This window comes from Lepisosteus oculatus, chromosome 5 (assembly GCF_040954835.1).
Source record: "Lepisosteus oculatus isolate fLepOcu1 chromosome 5, fLepOcu1.hap2, whole genome shotgun sequence".
In the NCBI taxonomy this organism is placed as follows: Eukaryota; Metazoa; Chordata; class Actinopteri; order Semionotiformes; family Lepisosteidae; genus Lepisosteus; species Lepisosteus oculatus.
Genome location: NC_090700.1, coordinates 49,756,459 through 49,778,559, shown reverse-complemented (window position 1 = coordinate 49,778,559; position 22,101 = coordinate 49,756,459). Strand labels below are relative to the sequence as shown.

The window sequence follows — 22,101 nt, the reverse complement described above, 5'->3', positions numbered from 1 at the left end:
GGTAGAATTTATGTTAAACATAAATTTGCACTCTAAGGCTCCAATAGATCACAGTGTTCATGGACATAAGGAAAGGTTTGAGGTTTGGTGTAGTGCACAGTATGAATGTAATGGTTTATTATTTCTAAGATAAAAATATTAGAATTTTTTAAAAACACTGTAGAACTGGGTATTTATTTCATATAAAGTCCTGAGAAAAATGTATATTGAAATGCAAAAACAAGAGAAAGTACTTTTTAATACGAGCCTTCAAGTCTAAACAGTTCTCTGTTTCCATGCATATGCTTCCAGGATTTCCTCTTGACAAAGCAGTGAGTTATGCAAAACTACGGAGCCCACTTCTCATCAATGACCTGAACATGCAGTACTACATACAAGACAGGTATTGTATTGAAGCATCACTGCAATGTGGAGGCTATGTAGTTGTGCTAATGGTGAGATGTAGAAAAAGAGGAATAATAGTGGATAGATCTTAGCAAACATTTCAGTATCTGTAAGAATCTGTCTTATAAAAAATATTTGTCTTGGAAAGTGTGATCTGGGGCAAAGTACCAGAGCAGTATGTTGAATGATAGGAGTCCATACTTTTTAAAGTCTTTTGATTATTTCACAGGAGAGAGGTGTATCGGATCTTGCAAGAAGAAGGGATCGATTTACCCCGCTATGCTGTTTTGAACCGGGACCCAGACAAACCAGAAGGTGTGTGTGCAACCATCTAGTAAGATGTTTCAAATTTTTTACTCTTCAGTCTGAAAATATGTTTAACCTAACATGCAATGCTGAGCTAGCTGAGGCATCCAGATGGTCTAAAATGTTTGGTTGGTGGGGCAATATCTGTTTTTGGTTTCATTTTCTAGCAAAGTAAATTATATCATAGTAAATAACCAAGGCATTCTATACAAATGGTGTCATTTCCTTGTATCAGTCATCTTACCTTTCAGATTACTTTAATACCAAAGTATGTATGGATGAAAATATGTGTAAACATTAAGCTTTGACCTGTCTAGGACGTTTTCTGCCTTTATTGTATTTGACAATTGCCAGGTTTTGAAATGCTATGTAATGTTTATATATAAAGTGTTCTCAGCTCCCAGATATGTATTCTCAACTTTCACTTAAATATACTGAGCAAGCTGAATGATAAAACTGCAGTACAAAATACCAAAACTTTAAAGATCGGAAGGGGATTTAAGACTTAGACAGCTTGGAAGTTAAAGGGTAATGTTCAGTTTGTGAATTTGCTGTGGTTCCGTATGTTTAAAGGCCAGTGATGTCAAAAGATATGAAAGCTACAATTCTTCTTGTCTTTATTCAAATTCCATGTTGGTTTGCTGGTACAGAATAAAACCAGTAACATATCAAAGAAAATGATCAGCTTTTTCAGCATGCCCTGCTAATTCCCTTCTGCACTTCTCTAGCCATGGGAAGAGAACAATGACAGTGTTAATTGGAAAGCTGTTGTTTCATATTAGCATAAGTACAGTAATCATTCTCTTTTCTTGTAGCTAATTGTACTCTTTGCCACACTTGACATTTAGTCACTCATTCTATACCTCTGTGTCCAGTGAAGTGATGCCTTCTCTTCTGTGACTCTCAATGTCTCTGTGTTGCTCACAGAATGCAACCTGGTTGAAGGAGAGGACCACGTGGAGGTGAATGGGGAGGTTTTCCAAAAGCCGTTTGTAGAAAAGCCAGTCAGCGCAGAGGATCACAATGTGTATATCTACTACCCCACCTCAGCTGGTGGAGGCAGCCAGCGCCTCTTCAGAAAGGTGCCTTCTCTCGTTTGACTTCTCTCTCAAGCTCAGCAGCCGCAATCATTCAGTTTGTATTTATTTATATGGCAATAACCAACAGGGGTTATGAATCAAACAGAAAGTCTGTAGACGTAACCTACTGTGTTTTCAAACCAATACAGAAACGTGTGTCATTAAAATATGGCTCCACGTTGCATTGATCAAGATGGGGGCTCACAAAGTGATAATGCAGTTTTCTTTTTTGGGGGATAGAAGTAAAACAGCTTTGTGCGTGGATAAAGCAAAACTGAACTGCACTGCTTTTGCAAAGCAATATCACCTTAATCATAACGCAACTACATAGAATGATGCTGTAATACACAAAAAAATACAAATACAGTGTATTGAAAGTAATTGCTCGATGCTCATAACCATAGCAATGCCAGGCTGAAATGTAATAGTGCGTGGCTCTTGTATAAAATTAAAGTGGGTATCACTGAACACTTTCAGAGCAGTATAATTCTTAAACCTTGTGCTTGCTTCTGTAGATTGGGAGTCGCAGCAGTGTGTATTCCCCAGAAAGCAGCGTGCGAAAGACTGGTTCCTACATCTATGAGGAATTCATGCCAACAGACGGGACGGATGTGAAGGTGTGGTTGCAGATCAGGTGTCCTGTGTGTGTTTGTGGTGGCCAGCAGCTAAATGATGTGTTTGTGCGTGTTTCTTGTGACACACAGGTGTACACCGTAGGGCCGGACTATGCTCATGCTGAGGCCCGCAAGTCTCCTGCGCTGGATGGGAAGGTGGAGCGAGACAGTGAGGGGAAGGAGATCCGTTACCCTGTGATGCTCACTGCCATGGAGAAACTCGTAGCTCGCAAAGTGTGCATGGCTTTCAAGGTGACTCCTCTCAGATTCATTCTGCAGCCATACATATATTAGCTTGGAAGTAGTGAGGTGTGTTTTTCCCTGACACTCTTCGGCATCGTGCTGAACCGAGAGGAAAACAAAAATCAAGACTCACAGTAATGTAAATGATAGTAAAGAAGCTCAAAAACAGAAGGAAGTATTGAAAACATTAAATTATTCTAATTGAAAAAAGAAACTCACAGCTCACATAAATCCCAGGTCATTGTTTGAGACCTAAGATATGGTCATATCTGTTGAAGATGTGCCCTGAAAAAAAACATTTTTTTAATACATTTACTATAATAATCAGCAGCCCTGTTCTGTTTCTCGCAGTATTTTGGTGAGCTCACTCATTTAAATTAAAGTTGAATTGATTGAATACTTGGGATATCGTAAGCTGACTGACTCATACTTCGATTTCAGCAAACAGTGTGTGGGTTTGACCTTTTACGAGCCAATGGGCACTCCTATGTCTGTGATGTTAATGGATTCAGCTTTGTGAAGAACTCCATGAAGTATTATGATGACTGTGCCAAGATCCTGGGGTAAGTAGGATACTCTTCACTGGTAGTGATAAGTGTACCCAACAGTCAGGCTCTTTTACCTTGATTTATCAGTTCAGTTTCACTGTATACTGATTTACCTCAGAACATGCTGAAAAAAGAAGAAAGAGAACACAACGTTTCAGCCGTGAAGCCTGAAGAAGGCTCCACGGCTGAAACGTTGTTTTCTCTTTCTTCTTTTTTCAGCATGGAATAAACCTATTACTTGTTCCTTTGCAGCCTACGCATGCTGACGCAGCTACCCACCTGAACTACTACCTCAGAACATGTTTGTATTGATAAATCAGAAAATTAGAACACTACACTGTACAGGCATAATTTTATGTAATGCATCTGATGGGACCAATTTTTATAAAGAAAGAAAAACATAACCAGTCTGGTATGGTTTTAGAAGAGACTAATTAGAAATACACCTTTCTTATTTCTGTCAGTAATATTGTAATGCGGGAGCTGGCTCCCCAGTTCCAAATCCCCTGGTCAATCCCTACGGAGGCAGAGGACATTCCCATAGTACCTACCACTTCCGGAACCATGTGAGTACACAATTGGAATTGTGATACGAGATTAAAATGGATATCATTTCCTCTTTGTTTCTGAATTCTTAGTTCTTTTGAGTTCTCTGCAGAGCTGGGGGGGGGAGTAAGAAAAGATTTTTACAGATGAGTGTATGTTGATTGGCTTCACACTGTGCCAGCAGCCTCCTGACACTGTTGCTTTTTGTCAGGATGGAGCTGCGCTGTGTTATTGCAGTGATCCGACATGGAGACCGAACCCCGAAACAGAAGATGAAGATGGAAGTGAGGAACCCGATGTGAGTTTTTGTTGTAGTTGTGAAACTTGTCATCTTGTTGATTTTACATCTTGTATTCCACATGAGTGGACTTTAGTGTATTGATTTTTTTTTTTCTCGAAGACCTTCATACTTCAGTTGTTTTCCAGTTTCTCTGGAATAATTCTTTCCACCTTTGATGATTTGTCACACTCCAATTGTGTAGTTACTATTCAGACACAATCACATGCCCAAGTCTGATATAGAAAATATACTGGGTATACAGTATCATTCTACTGTAAGTGAATTTTAATATGTAACTGAGTGTGTTACATATGTGTGTGATAAGTTTTACTGTATTTTCATTATTTACCTTATCAGCATGTCTTTATATATAAATTGGACATTAGTTTGTGGTTTTCTTTCAGGTTCTTTGATCTGTTTGAGAAATATGAGGGCTACAAGACAGGAAAACTGAAACTTAAGAAGCCAAAGCAGTTACAGGTGAAGAGAAGACATCTACAGTATGTCAGTCTAGAGATGTAACCACTAGCTACATCAGAGACTGTCTTCTTACTTCAGAGAGTCTGTTGCCATTTGGTTTATTGTTCTTTGTACAGAATGTGCTGCTGAATTAAAAAAAAGAATCTTACTTACTGCACCCACATAGAATAAGAATATCCATAAGAATATCTGGCTTGATAGTATCTTTAATTTGTAAGTGTTAGTTGAGATTCTGTAGTTATTATAACCACTACATATTGAAGTCGGATTGCTAAGCATTCAGTATTATAAATCTAGTGTACCATTTGAATTGGGTGATTTAGCTCCACTCTCTGTATCTGAGAAGTCTTTTTCTTTTAATTGTCTTTGTATGTGTACAAGTCCACTCGTTATTGCATCTCCAAGCGCATTGCTGTTACCTGCTGATTGGATGTCATTCTCCAGGAGGTGCTGGACATTGCCCGACAGCTACTGGCTGAACTGGGCCAGCACAATGACTGTGAGATCGAGGAGAAGAAATCCAAGCTGGAGCAGCTGAAGACTGTGCTGGAGATGTGAGTGTTCGAACAGGAAAAGAAAAAGTGTTTGAAGAAGTTGCTACATAATTCTAAACATTGTGTATGTTATAAAAAATGTGCAGAGCATTTTTAGATTTTACCGCGTTGATGTATGCAGACAGTTGGGGTGATGTCCATTTATTCATTTAATATTCACAGAGAGAGGAGTCATGGCTATTCCAAATAATATTTATTCTTTCCATTACTGCGAAACTGTAGCAAAGATGCACTTTTTTGTTGTCGGTCTCTCTTGGTTTGTCACTTATACTGTATATTTGTTTTGCTCTAAAATGCCTCAGCCAGTTGCTCAGCTGCGTTCCCTGGCTGTGTGCCTTCTATGTCGTCATGCAGTCATGCCAGCTTGTTGCCCAGTTCACTTTTAGTTGCTGTTACTTTGTCCTGACAAACTGTACTGTGCCGACAGTTTTAGAATACTGTATATCTTGAATTACTGTACATTCATGTGCACACAGGCACAAGATCAGATGCTTTATCATTGTTATGCAGTAGTTATGCATTAACAATGCATAATTATGTAACATGCCATTACATAGTTACATAGTTGTTTTTCTCCCACACTCTTCGAAGGGAAATCCAGTGTGAATGACTATGGTACACACTCCTTAACCCTGTCCCTTTTGATGTTTACCCATTTTATCATTGTCATTAAAGTGGTAGCTGTGCAGTAAACTTCCACAACACCAGCTTGACTTTCATAATGTCTTCTTTGGCCTGGATCCCTGCAGTTGTTGTTATTCTTGCTGACTATTGGAACAATATTTAGAAATCAGCTTGATTTATTTTTAGCTTACATGTGAGAAAGAAGCTGTGTATTTGTTTTAGGCTCATCCTGTTTCTGTGTGCTGTGCTGCCACGTGTCTGTGTTTATTGTTCCCTTGCTGTTGTTCCTTACCACATACTGTAAATGCAAAGTTGTACTGAGTTTTATATCTGCATTTTCTTTTTGCATTGCTGTGATCTAAATTCCAAAGTTGTGAGGGTGTCAGTTTACTATATTCTTTCTTCTTCAGTTTTTTTTTTTTTGGCCATATTTTAGTATTTGGTTTCCTTATGGAACACCTTTATCTGGCCCTTAAGTGCTTAGAGACCATTTTACATTTACAACAGAGCATCCAGAAAACCTGCAGTGCTGTAGGCTGGCCACCACGCCCAGATGAGATGTTTTCAGTACGCCCCGGTGGTTTTGGCTTTCACTGAATTTCTGCTGGGTAAAGATGCGTGGCAGATCAATGGAGAACAGTAAATTTCAAAGGTCACAGTTCTCTGTTTTCTAAAAAACGTGACAGAGCCTAAACACCTGGAGGTCATCCATTTGAATACTGCTCAAGGGAAATCATTTTCTGACCATGCTAGATCTGTCAGCTGCAGTATCTAATAGAATGTGTGTGAAGCGTGTACTGAATTTCCTTTTGCGGATATTAGTTTACAATGGTGGTTTCCTTTCCTCTGTGCAGGTATGGCCATTTCTCTGGAATAAACAGGAAAGTGCAGCTGACCTACCTGCCCCATGGCCAACCTAAAACCTCCAGCGAGGAAGAAGGTAATAATATAGGAAGGAAGATGTAGACAGGGGTTCTGTGATATTCTAATGCAGATGTAATTGGGAGATCAGGTATCTTAACAGATTATAGCCTGCAGTCATTTATGAATAAGACATACTGGTTTGAGGTGTTAGACAGTAGTATAGTAGATATCAATGCCAGTGCATGAAATGGGACTGGTTCAGTGAGGTAGTGCAAGAGATGTTCCATAGATTGAAACGAAACCTTTGCAGTTGGTTATGTGATCCTTGAGGCCTGTTGTTTCTCCTGCAGATTCCCGGAAGGAGGGCCCCTCGTTGCTGCTTGTGCTGAAGTGGGGAGGAGAACTGACTCCGGCAGGCAGGGTGCAGGCAGAGGAGCTGGGCCGGGCCTTCCGCTGCATGTACCCAGGAGGGCAAGGTGCGGCTGGGCCACTGTTGCCCTGGCATGTACAGTACACACCTTCATTTATCAGTCCAGCAGAGTACGAGGACACGACCAACCACTTAACTCGTTTCCTCATTTAACATGTGAGGAACTCGGCATGCTGTCCTAGTGTTTCTGTCTTTCTTTTCCTCAAAGGAATATCAAAAGAATAATGGACCGTGGGCAGTCCATTGGAGGGAACAAAGAAGGAAGACAGTTGTTATCTCTGTCTGTTCTTTTGGTTTCAGAAGACCTCAGCACTGATCAGTTTATCTGGTGATTAAAAAGCACACCATCGCTTTGCACTGTGTGAGTCCTATTGGAACATCAGTTCGGATCATCGTCAGCTTGCCAGAAAAACGCAAAGAAAATATTTGGCCACAATTTAGTTTAAATTAAGTTATAACATACACTACTATCACAGATATTAAACTGAATGAGTTAAGATCAGAAAATATTTTAGAGGCAGCATAGCTTATAAGACTTTTTTAAGTATTCTGAAATCTCTCACATTTTCAAAGCAAAGAATCAATTTGTTTTCTTTAGAGGGCCCATTAAATAAACCACAGATGAGATGCATTTTAAAAAGCCTTCTCTGTTTCTTTGAACTCCATGGAAGTCTCAGGAGCACAGGAGATGAAAATGAAAATGCAGAGATAGATTACCTTGACTGTTCAGCAGGGTGTAATGTAGGTCTTTGGATCTGACTGTGTTTTTGCAGGTTTACTGAAGCATTTCTTCAGAAGTGTAAAACCCTTCAGCCTTGTGACTGTCTCTCTGCTTCCAGTTAATTTAAACAATCTTTTTCTTCCAGCTCTGCATTTTCTCTTTCTCTCTGCACTTCATTTCTTTGATTTGTTTCTGTACACAGGCATTTCGGAAGGTACTCACACTCAACCATTCAAACCCATTCTTTCGCAAGTGAAGTGTCACCTAAAAAATATTATTCCTTGACTTGTAAATAGAGTGAATCATTCACATTTTTCTAGGCAGAAGCCTGACAAAAGTTCCACTGCTTTTTTTCCTAATTAATATTTAAAATCATAATGAAAGTGACTGCCAGTGGATTAAAACTCATGCCATGAGACAAACAAATTTCCAGATCATTGACTTAAACAGAAATGCATTTTCATAGAACTAAATATATATGCTGAGAAGCTTTTAATATTAATCCATATTTCATCATCACTCATAATTTTAATGCACTCACAACCTTTAGAGATACTAAAATGTAGCTTGACACAGTAGTCTTAATGTTGTTATAGATAACTCGTGTATGCATGTATTTAAAATTGGCTGTCAATATTTTTAATTAATGACAAAAGTATTCATTTTGTTGTTTAAAAACTAAATCGTTATAAATTTGCATTGCTGTGCATGAAAGAAATGAAGGAAAACAAGTCATGACCAGAATGAATGAACTTGTCATGGTTAAGTATAGATTTACAGATCTCTGATTTATAAATTAGTTTCCCCAGTGTCATCGCTTTAAATGGAAATTTGTTCTTGGTAGACCTCTCCGGTTTAATAAAAGATGATTAGATCCTCATTCTACCAGTTACTGGGTCTCTCTAACCTTTTTATTTGGTATCCTAACTTCTGCATGTTAAGCTCATATGAATATATATATATAATGGTGAATGAGAAAAGATAATGAGGTCCAAATGAAGGCATGCTTCTTTGGAATCTTGTTTGGTTTGTTTGTTTTTTTCAAGAAGGGGGTTACGTTCCGAAGTGTCACTTTCCTTTTAATTCTTCTCTGTTTTTCCTGCCTTTTCCGACTCGTTAACTACAGTAGATGGCAGCCGCAGCGCCCTGGGGTGTGAGTCCCCTATTGACTGTGGTAAGAAGGGTTTGGGCCACCTCTTCCCTTTCCTTCTCCATATTAACACTGGCCTGAAGCACTGCTGCTTCCATCTCCCTGCTAAAACCCTGCTGCACTTTAACACATCCACTGGACTAACAACTCGGGATGTGCTAAACAACACCACAAAAAACAAATATCTTCCCCCATGTTTTGCATTACATGGAGGCAAAATATTACTAAATACTGAGGAGAGGGTCCCTGTTTTTGAAGGCTGTTAATAAAATTAATACAGCCTGTGTCTGTTTGGGATTTAAGTGGATAAAAATTAAAATAAAAAATCCCCAGCATGGGTTAGCATTAAGCGCACATGACTCAGCCCGTTCAGGAATTCATTCCCTCGCTACAGCGTTGCAGAATTAACTTTGGATTCTTAATGATTCACCTAATAGCTTTGAGATTCTTCATACTGTTTCGTTATAAGTTTTATTATTTGTTATTATCTTAAAACTTTCAAACTCGTCACTGATGCTGTGCAGTCTGTTCAAGCACATCGTTTTAGGAGAATGCAAGAAGGATACATGTTTTTGTTCATACTGTACAGTATATTGCTTTTTAAGTTGTGCGGACTCTACAGGTTACTGGTTGCAGAGCGCATGCTGAGCACTGAGACTGTGTGGGTTAATCAGAGGCAGTGTGACATGGTGCTGTTATTAGCATTCCATTCGTTTAGCAGTCTTAATACTGCATATCAATGGAAACAATGGCAGGGAGTTAAAGGAAGTCTTAATAGGGGGTTGATAAAGCCATTAGAATATTAATGTGTGCAAGAAGGAATAATTATGTATGCATATTTGCAGATATCTTTCTGGTAATCCAGAGCAGACACAAAGCTGTACAGTATTTTATTACATTCCTTTTATTTGATGACTTTGTGTGTGGATTTATCTTAATTCAGTGGTGTTTTATGATTAATATTTCTGTTTTTTTTTAACAACGTCTTAGGTTTACTTGATTTTATACTGAAATTATTTTATTGTCATTGACGGGGGCAGGGGCTGTTAACACTTGGCTACAATTTTGACTTTATCCTGTGAATTTGAGGTTTTCTACTTTTAAAAGCATTTGACAGCAAAGCTACCTCCTGTAATTTAGTTGAGCAACCAGTGAAATGGTCTCATACCATGGCTTTTTTTTGTCATCGTGGGTGATACAGTATGCGCAAACTCCTGAGTTTGAGCTCTTTCACCTGCTGATATTCATTGATATTTTTCACTTTGACATTTAAAATGAAATTTATTTTTTCCCCATTCCCCATCATGATTTGTCTTCATCTCAGCTTTTGAATGAGCATGGGCTGCCTGTTCCAGGCCCTGCTTTGTAGGCTGCAGACATGCAGATGAGTTCCTTTACAGTGTTGTTATATGCCACGCACTTCAAATTCTTTTACAATACAGTAAATCCCATTCCAGCCTTATCCTTGTGGTATGAGGCTGCATTTCCATATATTTGAACAGTAAAGAGGTCTTGCCTGGATATTTTAAACATAAGTTGTCCTCTTTTAAAATGGCAATGTAAACATGAACACATCATTTATGTATTTTTTCTCCAACAGGGTGTGTAAAAGACGATCTGAAAAAGTCCATGGAATAATTGTATTGACCCACCTTCTGATAAGAACTAGCTTGATTTTTTTCTGACATTTGATTTTTGATTTGGTTTTATAATTTTCCTTGGTCACAAGTGTGCCTGACATCATCTGAAATGATCCAAGGATGAAGTAGTCTACATATGACCTAATGCTACTTTAAAATTAAAATATGTAAGTGCATGAAAAGGAACAAGAAGCTAAAAATTCTGTATTTATTATTCAAAGATATGTTTAAATGTTATCCATGTTGCACCAGCACTGATTCTCTCTGCAGTGCTGGAGGCAAAAGTCAAATTATTGTTATTGTATAAATGCCAATTGCAGCTGAAAAAAAATGCAGGGTTCCAGTTTTCATTCAGCTGTTGTGTTTTATTTTGGATTTACATTATATCCAAATGGATATATGGATGTATATCAGTTTCTAGACCCATATTTGTTTAGTGTTAATTCTCTAAATGTGCTTTGTTCATTTAACTGGTTATATACTGTACACCATGGAAATGCACTTATTCATTGATGTGTTGTATCTCTGATTTTCTCAAAAGAGAATTAACTTACAGTACCAGTATACAGTGGATGGTGGTGTACAACCATTTATAGATGAATCTGCGTTCTCTGTCAAACATTAATATTTCATTTTTCACTTTCTTTCAAAATCTTTTCAGAATTCCCACACCAACAAGGTCTGGATAATCTATGCTTAACTGTGCAATATCTTACCAGTGACTTACTGAACTCCTTTACTTTGTGTTGTTTCAGGTAGAGGTTTTCCACTTTTGTTTCAGTGAAGGCAGACATGTTTCAGTTTCTGGTCATGTCTACTGTAAGTACAGTATATCCAGGCTTTCAGCTGATCCTCTGTGTGAAAAGTCCCTGTTCTGTGATGTTTGACTGCAGGGGACTACGCTGGGTTTCCCGGCTGTGGGTTGCTCCGGTTGCACAGCACCTATCGGCATGACCTTAAGATCTACGCCTCTGATGAGGGCAGGGTGCAGATGACAGCAGCAGCCTTTGCCAAGGTATTGTACAGATGCTGACTGTAACAGGAATCGGCTATGACCTGGATAATATACCTTTTAGAAAACTAGTACTTTCTGATGGTCATACTTATTAATGTGGAGGGAGGAGGTAAGCTTACTCTTTTAATCGCTCTGATGATCACTGGCTGATGAAGAACCATGTTAGTGTAGATAACTGTCCAATTGTGTATACTGTAGCTCATAGTCCCTGAGGTTTAGCCTTGTGTGTTGCAGGGCCTGCTGGCTCTGGAGGGGGAGCTCACGCCCATCCTGGTGCAGATGGTGAAAAGCGCCAACATGAACGGGCTGCTGGACAGTGACAGCGACTCGCTCAGCGGCTGCCAGCACCGTGTCAAGGCCCGGCTTCACGAGATCATGCAGAAGGATCAGGACTTTACAGAGGAGGACTTCGAAAGGGTATCCAGTGGTCCTTTTGTCACACGCTCTCCTACAGTATCTATACCATTTTGTTTTATTTTTGCAGTCTTGTACATCTGTTTCTCCCATGGTCATTAGTTGTCCAGGGAATCAAGAGCAGTTAAATGTTAAATTGGTCTTTAAAGTAGAACATGATTGTGTGTTCTTTGTTACCAGAGTCACCTGACAGCCTGCAGATGACATAAGACCTACTGTAGTGTAATTGCCTTGGTAATACAGTAGGTTATTAAGAACAATGAGAAGGAGTTCACATTGGTTTTGTTTCTTTGCCTCCAAACAGTCATTAATCTTTATTCTTTAGCCTTACCTGTGTGAAATAACTGACTGAATTTCTAAACTCATGAAAATTGTAAGCTTCTAAATATTTCTTGTGTCAATTAACAATAATATCTGTTTTTTCTGGATGTAAGATGAATTGTTCTGTCCTATTAGCGCTGGAATTGAATAGTGGTATGCATTACCGGAGGCTGATCTCTGTTTTCTCTGTTGCTGTGCCAAGCTGGCCCCAACCTGCAGCTCGTCTCTGTTGAATTCTATGAAAGTGGTGGGGAATCCTGTCAAGACCTGTGACAGCGTCTACGCCCTCATCCAAAGCCTCACCTCCCAAATCCGCCGGAGACTTGAGGACCCCAAGTCAGCTGGTCAGTAAGGTTTAGAGATATTTAACTGTTTGGGGAACTCTTTTAAAAAATGCATCAACAAATGAATTCATCTGTGCTTCGAAGGTAGTATTGGTGTTTGTTTGACCTGATTAAATGTGATGTCAGAACTGCATGCCATTCAGTATAGCCTCGGTTTTCAAGTGTAGCTGCTGCCGTTCAGCCCCTTCATGGTGGGCAGCAGACATGGGTTGTAGGCTTGAAAGCCCAGTTGTCTTTGTAGTTTAACCACTCTCCTGCTCCTCACAGACCTGCAGCTGTACCACAGCGAGACCCTGGAGCTGATGCTGCAGCGCTGGTCCAAGCTGGAGCGGGATTTCCGCATGAAGAGTGGGCGCTACGACATCAGCAAGATCCCTGACATTTACGACTGCGTGAAGTACGACGTACAGCACAACGGCTCTTTGGGGCTAGAGGATACGCTCGAGCTCTTCAGGCTCTCCCGTGCTCTGGCTGACATCATCATCCCTCAGGTAGGAGCTGAAGTGTTCGACGTCCTGCTTCAGACTTCTCCTTCTTTCTTACCTGACTGTTGCCGTTGCTCGCTTTAGGAATATGGCATCTCTAAAGAAGAGAAGCTGGACATCTCCTATGCCTACTGCCTCCCACTGGTGAAGAAAATCCAGCTAGACCTGCAAAGGACGCATGAGGATGAATCGGTTAACAAGCTGCACCCTCTGTGAGTCTCCACAATGCGTAACCTTAACAATGACTTTACCTTTTCTCTCATCAGAACAGACTGCAAGGTTCTAATGGATGACTGTTCATGAATTCAATGTCTGCTTTTTGGAAAACGCAGTTTTACTTGTATCACTGTAGATGTGAAGAGTTTGGCTTTCCCTTGTCCCTGCAGGGATCCAGTCCCGGATTCTTGCAGGCTCTGTGCATTCACAGTGCCACTCGCCAAACAGCAGATAAGTCTGCTCTCAGTAAAAGACTAGATCCTCATGAACAGCATAGTTCTGCACTGTCCAGATTTCAAAGGGTGGTGACATTGCACAGAATAACATTTATCACATTTATACTCCTACGCATGTGTGTTAAGTGTCCAAGATCCACATTTGTGTGATGATAGGTTTAAGATTAAATTTAATATGAAAATACAGAGAAGCCCAACAAAATAGTTCAGCACATTGCATGTTTTTTTTTCCTTTTAAAATATCAAGGCTGTTGCAGAGTGGTGATGTTAAAACCAGGCTGTTCTGATTGGTTGTTCAGGTACTCCCGTGGGGTGATGTCTCCAGGGCGCCACGTGCGAACACGACTGTACTTCACCAGCGAGAGCCATGTGCACTCCCTGCTCAGCATCTTCCGCTATGGAGGCCTGCTGAATGTAAGCATGAAACACACTGGGGAGTTAACAGGAACGGGGCAGTGGATCGCTTTGAAATGCTGGGAGAAAAAGAGTCCAAGGTACTGAAACTCAGTACAGCGTGAGTGAACTGGTTCACACTGCATGGCCTTTTGGGAAAGACGATATGTATACAGTATATTCTGCTAAGATTTAGTAACCTAATGCGCAGTGCCTAGCGGTGACTGATACTCTGATGCTGATGTCTGTGTCTCTGACAGGAGGAGAAGGATCAGCAGTGGAAGCGTGCGATGGATTACCTGAGTGCAGTCTCCGAGCTCAACTACATGACGCAGATCGTCATCATGCTGTACGAGGACAACAACAAGGTCTGCTGCTCCCCTGACCGGCTGGACAAGTCCCACAACTTGCAGCCTAGAGGAAGCTGGAGCATCAGGCCAATGTGAAATTGATCTAAATCAATTGCTTTCCCCTTTGTGGAAACATAAAGATCAGCTGGTGAAAGCCTAGATCCCCAGAAATTTTACTCCCCTACTTTTACGTGTCCTCTTTGTTTTTGGCAAAATAAAGGAAAAGATTGTGGCAGGGGGGTGGGGTTATGTTAAAAGAATGAACCTATTCATCATGCCTTGTTGGAGCTGAGTGGAGAGCTGTTTATGTTACACCTATATGGTTATAAGGGTCTGATCAACTCACATGTGCTAGAGAGGTGATTCCATGTTCATTGTTTTTGTGCTGTTTGGCAGGACCCCTCATCAGAGGAGAGGTTCCATGTGGAGCTGCACTTCAGCCCCGGGGTTAAAGGCTGTGAGGAGGAGGAGAATGCGCCCATGGGGTTTGGGTTTCGTCCTGCATCTGCTGAGGCAAGTGCCCAAGCAGCTCCAGGTTGGGGGAAGGAAGCTGTGTTTGCTGCTGCACAGCTTACCCAGGTCTCTAACAGACTGTCTGTGTGACAGAACGAGGAGAAGCAGACCGACCCAGGCAGCTTGGAAGACTTGTCCCAAGATGAGCCGGACCGGGCTGTTCCACTCTCTGAGCCAATAAGCATTCAGAAGAAATCGCCCCTCACGCGCACTCGCAAGACTGGTTCCATGGAGGTACTACAGAGTTGAGAAACCATCTCCATTGCTCCTCTGTGCTCTTTACCCTCGGGGAGGTTTTTAGAACAAAAACTAAAGAAATCTCAGTCACTCCAACATACAGTATTATTTGATGTGTTTCATTTCTGAAGCACAATATTTAATCAGTTATTAAATGTAACACACGGGGTGTGCGTGCTCTAAGCCTAGAGTATTAAAATAACTTCTCAAGCTTTACATTGCCTTATGTTGGTCACTGCAAATCTCAAAAGCCACGTGCTGGGATGAGTGATTGAGTATTCAAGAAACATAGAAGGTTTAACAAACATTACGTAAGTGCAGTAAATTAGTCGGTCGTAGATTAAAATCATTACTGGAGACAGTTGCCAGAACATGCTTGTGGTTGTCATGTAGGCCTCAGAGCTGGCATGGGTGCTTGACGTGACGTGTGTGATCTTTGGAAGAAAGCCTGCACTGTGACTGCCCTGACCTCGCTCTGGCATTATTTTCGTGCAGGTTCTCTCCGAAACCTCCTCCTCCAAGACAGGAGGTTACCGCCTCTTCCCCTCCTGCTCTCGGCAGTCCCCCGAGATGAAACAGAGCGGCTTAGGTTGGTGTCCGATTCCAGCTGCTCAGCATTGCCATCAGTCACTGCATTCCTTGTGCCAAATCTGAGCTAAAGAGGTGATCGGTGTATGTGTCTAGAATAGCCAGTTTTCATGATCACATAGCTCGTGATTTATCCCTCCGTATCATGTGCAGTAACCCTCTGATTACATCTGAGCAGGGTACAGTCGAGGTGCTTATACAATTACAGTTTGCTTATTCACTCTGGACTGTCCTCTGCTATCTAAGTTAGTCTGGCCAGTTTCCATAAATTAATTATGCTTCCAGTAGGAAGGATACATCACTGCAGTCACTTGACTGTAGAGAGGCTTTCAAGGATAGTGGTAATAATATCTTCTTACTTCAAAAGAAGTAAAATATTAATTCTGTCAAAGTCTATGATACGGTGTTAGTGCAACTGCAACTTCCTTATTAACAGACTAATCTGAGGTCTATTATTTTCTATTCAGAAAATGAACTAACTTCATTCTATACATATGCTAGTTCTCACATATACTGTACTGTAGGTGACTGCAGAATATGGTCAGTATATTAGGTTAGTTTTGTGGAGATTTGTACCCCTACAGTACAGTATATACCTCGCTATAAATAAAAGGAATACATTAGGCTGCATAGGAGAAGTTAATTTTATTTGCAATCCTGTAATTTTTAAATTGACCATGGTTCTGAAATACAAACCACAGCTTTATTGCATTAGCCGTGTTGTTGTTCAAGTAATTCAGACAGTGGAGATCTGTCAAATATGAGAGAGGGTGTCTATAGAAGAGAATATGTATTTATTCATGCAGTATAACATTTAAAAACTGTCAAGATAGCAGCAGTAAATTTTTAGCATCCCATAAAGTGTTTTGTATTCCTTTTCTTTTGCTGGCACACTGACCTTTTATGATTTCACATCATGTTTTGACAGACGCCATAAATGTTTTGAAAGTTTTCCCTTCAGTATTTGGCTCAAGTGTAAGATTTGGCTGACACACAGGTGTTTAAGGTGACCTTGGTGTCTGGCATGTGGTTTAGTTTAACTCCTTTTTTCCCCCTCATTGTGTCTGGAAAAAAAAAACATTCTTTGAATAACTGCATGCGGTGTTGTGGAGACTAATCCCTCCCCTCCCTGCCCTGTGGCTCTCCTACACAGGGTCTCAGTGCGCAGGCCTCTTCAGTACCACAGTCCTAGGAGGCTCTTCTAGTGCCCCCAACCTTCAAGACTACGCTCGTACACACCGCAAAAAATTCTCCACTGGCAGTCTGTCCTATAAAGACGGTATGTTGTAATGATTCTTTTACTTCTAAAACCTGAGCAGTGACACAGGATAGGTGATCGCGAAGCATCAGTCCAGACATCACTCTTAATCGACACAGTTCAGCTGACCTTCTTATCATGCTGATCACAGGGATCGGGACAGCTTTTTTTGGTCTTACGGTGTTGTCTTGGGGGGGGGGGGAGAATTCCCTTTTGAGTTACAAAACGTGTGTGGTGAAAACATCAACCTATATCGACATGACTAGCACCAATTATATAAAGTCTTGCCCAGGTCAATATCCATTACTGTAACTGCACAGGGTTTAGCTTTGTGCTGGAAAGGCATTACTTTCAGAACCCACAGAGCAGTGATTAACATGGGAGGGGTGTCTGGGAGCATTTTAATCGCCATTAGTATGCGAAAGAAGTTAAACCTAATGTTTTTCAAAGACAGCAGCCCTTTCTCAGGACTGCTCACCTAAAAGATAAAAAATAATCACTAATCCCATAGTGGGATGCTTCATTCATTTGTAATTCTAATCTGTGTCATCAGGTCAGTTTCTCTTACCGCATTCTGGTGCAGCAATCTGTATATAGGAGGAATCATAGCTTCATGCTGATGTGGAATTGACTTTTGATGTACTGAACTTTTAACTTTGACTAACTATTGTACCTACCATCAGCATTGGTTTGAAATTCATATCCCCCAAACAAATTAAATTGAAGTGATTTGCGTGAAGTGTCCTATAACTGTACTTAACATGATATATAAACTGTATATTATAGCCATGGCTCCTGTGAACTCTTGGGGCCGATGCAGCTATATTTTAAGCATTCTTGCCTGTGCTTTTCATGCTGTTATGATTGCTAAAGCCTTACTATGCTAACTCTGTTGCTTTCATTTTACTTTGGAATTTTGCAGAAAAAATGTACTAGTGCTTTACATTTTTTTTACATAAGGATGAACGAAGGAGAAAGTAGCACCATAAAGAAGCATATAAGATCAATTCAAAAAGAGTTTTGAGTCTCAATTGCAATGCCGATTGCAGTGACACATGCATTACATATTTAGCGAACAGAATGACATTGTTATTCCAGTAATGCTACATTGTGTGTTCAATTACTTTAAAGATCTCAGCAATTATCTGGTTTGGTATTTCCCTTCCATCAGCAGTGTCATAATTCAAAGCAGTGTGATCTTCATATTCAAAATCATCCTCATTCTCATCACCCCTGCATCTGTAGTTATCATACTCAAGGCTAGTGGGCTTTATGAAGACATTCAGTCCTTGATTGATTGTTTGAAACAGAAGTTTACCTAAAACTCAGTTTCTAACATATCCTCTGAAACTGAAATCATTCAGAATAACCTTGTATATGTCCTGGCTCTGATGGGATGGCCAGTGTCCAGTTGCAGTACAGTATGTTATACAGTTTAATCTGAATTGCAGAATCACTGTTCACTGTTGTTGGTTTCCTTGGTGACTGCTCTGGCACGTTTGCTCTGAAATAAGCACACCTACAGTAAAGTAGCAATAATACTGGCCGTGGCCGTGAAAGCAGGTAGATTTAGAACAGCTGTTGTAAATCAGGGTAGGCTTTTTCAATTTAAGTAAAGCAAAATAAAATGTGCTGATAAAATGAAAATATTATTGAACCTATAGTCAAAATGTGATTTTTGTTTTGTTTTGAATGCACTTCAGAGGAATTATCTTTCTACAATGCTTAAATAACATTAAATCAACAGACCTGCACATCGTTTTACAGTACATCAGGACAGTATCATTAAGTCTGGTGAAACAGTCTTCCTCCTTTTTGTACATAATAGAACATGAACAATCTGAGCACAGGGTGTAAATTGCTGTGTAGTCCATATTATCCTGTTATAATCCGAATAACATCTGAACAGTTTTACTGAGATAGATGGATCCCTTGCTCCTTGGGTCTGGTGTAAGATGCTGTTTTCCCACACATACAGTTTCTATTTCTTCATGTACAAAAGCTGGTGCAGTTACAAGATAAAGCCACGAGAGGTCCACACTCTTCTTCTATTGCTTGTCACAGGCTGCTTGTCACAGATTATCATGCCAGTGGTGTTTTAGCATTCTCTGCTGGTATATTGCTGCTTTTGAGCTTACCCCAGTGACTGTTTTAGTGAGTTCTCTTTATAAGTATTGTAGGGATGGAACATGAGTTATGTTAAAGGTTACAATATTTAACACAGCTATAACTTCATTTAATTTCTTGAATTCCAACAGGGTTACAACTCATTCATGTTATTGATTGAAGTAGCAGTGTCATTGTTATTGACAGCATTGTGACTAACTTGATGCAGTTTTCATTTCTTGACATAATTGTTTACCAGAAAATCAGCATATGCTTTTATTTAAACAGTGTTATAGGAATGTATCACAACTAACCAATGCTAGGAATGTATGCAAAACTAAGCTAAAACAAAACGAAATTATGTTAGAACAAAGAAAAAAGGCACTGGAAAAAAATGGATTTATGGAATCATGGGAAATAAATATTCTTAATGATTTATCTTAGTAAATGCTCAATTGTAATTCAGAAAATGTATATGATTATAGATTGGTTTCTTTTGCATCTTATCATACAGTCCACTAGGTGTCGCTGTGACGTCACTTAGGGCTTGCTGGTTAAGGTGCCATTTTAGGGAATGATCTTTTGTGTCTAGACGACATAACACTGCTGTTGCATCAGGTTACATAGAGCCCACTATCTGCGTTCCGTCGTCTTTCATCACACTGGTCATCATATTTTTTGTCTGAACCACCAAATGATCACTTTTTAGAGCATCATCACTTCATTCAGTTATTTTCCATTTTCTGTCTTTTTAGCAGATTAAGACACAAAAATCACAAAACACATTTTTAGAGCTTGTGTGAGTGTGTATGAGGGGGTGAGGGAAAGAGAAAAAATGACTATACGGTAAGCTAAATAAGACACTTTTGACACATCTTTTCAACATCTAAGTTAATTCTGTTTTGGAAAAGCCTACCCAGCCTGGAAGTGTGCAGGATGATTTTTAATACGGATAAAAGTTCTGGTTGGACTTTTTGAAGGGCTCAGAAAAGGGTCTTTCTCATTATTGGGAAGTTATTATCTCTTGTATGCTGGTATGTCCAGCAGTGCTCGCTGTTGTGGTGCTGTCTGTCACCTGCTAAGAGCCAGAGAGAATCCAGAGTCCTGTTTCTTGTCTAAGGACGTATGTAGATGTACACTGTGAAAGTACTGGAGCTTTCATGGCAGCTTCTAAAGGAAAATCAGAGTTCAATGCTTGAATCTCAGCACACAAATGTGATCTAAGCAGTTCTTTTCATAATACTGGTTACTTTGGGTAACCTTTGGTGAATAAAAGTATAAATGGTTCAGTGGAATAGTGATTAATCTTTCCGTTCTCAAAACTGAGAACTGAGGGGGCTCACCATTGTTTTCTGCCTTGCCTTGTTTTTTCAAGATCTTTTTCCAAAGGGACCTACTGTAAACCTAGAAAATTGTAGGTGTCAAAAACAAACCAAAATGACAAAAATTAATTATACAGTATGTTAAACATTTATCAGCTTAGCTTAAGATAGTATTTGGGTAACCACCAAATGCAGTATCTGTACTTACAATTACTGCTTCCAAAAGTCATACTGGGCTACGAACACTTTCTGATGTGAAAGTGTATGTCTGTTACATTCTTTTGAAACATTATATACCCTGCACCATTCACAGCTTTCCAGAATGTTCTACTCCATCTAGCCCAGCACAGCCTTGATTAAACAAATCGTTATCCTTCAGTTCCCCAGTGTCTCACACCTCCCCCACTGCCCCCCCACCACAGCCCCCTCCGCCAACATCCCCTACAGACACACACCCCCGTTACCGGTCCAGAGTGAAAGAGATGGTAATGCTAGTGACCTTTTTTATTTCCTCAGAGTTGTTGTCTATGCCGGCAGTAAAGCGATTTTCTGTGTCGTTTGCAAAGCATCCGACTAATGGTACGTCTGCTTCTTTCAAGTATATTTCCACTTCTCCATATCCCTTGTCTTGCATGTCTTTCAAAAACACACTCTTACTATTATTATTTTTGTTTTCCTTTTTTACTGAGCTGCCTTCTTCACATCTTTCTAACCAGACTTATTTGTTCTTTGCCCGTCTCGCTTGGACACTCACCCTCTTCCCATTTTTACATACTGTCTGTAAACTCCTGCGTAAATTTGTCACTCTCACCCAATGACTCGATGTTTCTTGATAGATGTATGTGTATATATACCCATGTGTGTGTATATACATCTTATAATCTATATAATTTCAGGATGTTTTGAATCTAAACCATCACCTGAAAAGCACCACTTATTAACCCTTCCCCTGTTATTGATGACTTTTGCTAGTTTTTCCACATACAGAATACTGTTTGCTGAGAACACAGACTCTGAAGATGCAGCAGATTGTAAGGGAGTGCCTCTAGATGGTAGTTTACTTCATAAAATAATAAGAGAAAGATCTGTCTTTAAGTGAGTGATTTGCCAGTTTAGCCAGAGGATTTGTGTGGCCTGCTAAGCTAGCAGAAGCATTTTGCCTCGGCACATTCTGAAGGCCCAATCCTTAGAGCTTGTTATTGCTAATGGGGAAAGGGTTAAACTGTGATTTGTGTTCATTATCTGTCTTTATCATCGTTGAGTTAATTGATTGATTCATTTGAATGAATACAAATGATCTGTTTGTGTTTGTTTAAGTGCTTGTGAAATGTGAGGGCCTTAGCAGTTTTTGAAGACCTCATTTCTCATGCCTGAATCCCTCCCCTTAGCAAGACTGTAAGAGGTTGCATGCTGAATTTTGTCAAAAGGCACTGCACCAAGGCCAATAAACTCCTCTTCACTTGTGACCAAAATAGTAGCTAACTCTGGAGCCCTGAAAACAATGGGCATACTTTGATGTGAACTGCAAGGAAAAAGCCTTTTGAAACTTGTTAGCTTCAGACACAAGCAGCCATACAGGATGTTTTCTGTATGTTTTATTTTAAGCTTTTCTATGCCAGGTACTTTTTCCTGCTGACTCAGTGGTTATCAAAAAGACATATCAAAGAGAATTCCTTATTGTCTCCGTTTTGTCTTCAGAGGATTCATTTGCAATTCACAGTGTTTGGCTGATGAATTGTTTCTATTTGCCAGTAACCAGTATGCAACACGTCTGTAAGGATATACTGTATACTGTAGCCTTTTTTCCAAGATGAAAGTTTTGTTTCCATGTGAATCTAAA

At 40.0% G+C, this 22,101-nt stretch overlaps 1 protein-coding gene across 11 annotated transcripts in view; it reads left to right on the top strand.

The window, feature by feature from the left end:
- Nucleotides 1–22,101, top strand: part of ppip5k1a (diphosphoinositol pentakisphosphate kinase 1a) — a 41,580-nt gene that overhangs the window by 9,315 nt on the left and 10,164 nt on the right. For 2 of the 11 annotated variants that reach the window (XM_069190610.1, XM_069190609.1), the window contains exons 4-28: nucleotides 292–382; nucleotides 614–699; nucleotides 1,618–1,772; nucleotides 2,285–2,386; nucleotides 2,474–2,635; nucleotides 3,068–3,189; nucleotides 3,639–3,740; nucleotides 3,932–4,018; nucleotides 4,405–4,480; nucleotides 4,925–5,034; nucleotides 6,513–6,598; nucleotides 6,873–6,998; nucleotides 8,803–8,847; nucleotides 11,357–11,478; nucleotides 11,713–11,895; nucleotides 12,416–12,557; nucleotides 12,825–13,048; nucleotides 13,127–13,254; nucleotides 13,794–13,908; nucleotides 14,148–14,255; nucleotides 14,634–14,750; nucleotides 14,844–14,984; nucleotides 15,483–15,576; nucleotides 16,729–16,854; nucleotides 20,778–20,840. In XM_069190610.1, coding sequence (XP_069046711.1) covers nucleotides 292–382; nucleotides 614–699; nucleotides 1,618–1,772; nucleotides 2,285–2,386; nucleotides 2,474–2,635; nucleotides 3,068–3,189; nucleotides 3,639–3,740; nucleotides 3,932–4,018; nucleotides 4,405–4,480; nucleotides 4,925–5,034; nucleotides 6,513–6,598; nucleotides 6,873–6,998; nucleotides 8,803–8,847; nucleotides 11,357–11,478; nucleotides 11,713–11,895; nucleotides 12,416–12,557; nucleotides 12,825–13,048; nucleotides 13,127–13,254; nucleotides 13,794–13,908; nucleotides 14,148–14,255; nucleotides 14,634–14,750; nucleotides 14,844–14,984; nucleotides 15,483–15,576; nucleotides 16,729–16,854; nucleotides 20,778–20,840 — 2,913 coding nt within the window. Of the gene's footprint in view, nucleotides 1–291; nucleotides 383–613; nucleotides 700–1,617; nucleotides 1,773–2,284; nucleotides 2,387–2,473; nucleotides 2,636–3,067; nucleotides 3,190–3,638; nucleotides 3,741–3,931; nucleotides 4,019–4,404; nucleotides 4,481–4,924; nucleotides 5,035–6,512; nucleotides 6,599–6,872; nucleotides 6,999–8,799; nucleotides 8,848–11,356; nucleotides 11,479–11,712; nucleotides 11,896–12,415; nucleotides 12,558–12,824; nucleotides 13,049–13,126; nucleotides 13,255–13,793; nucleotides 13,909–14,147; nucleotides 14,256–14,633; nucleotides 14,751–14,843; nucleotides 14,985–15,482; nucleotides 15,577–16,728; nucleotides 16,855–20,777; nucleotides 20,841–22,101 lie in introns of all 11 variants that reach the window. The other 9 variants (XM_015343218.2, XM_015343214.2, XM_015343219.2 and 6 more) reach the window with 6 other exon arrangements.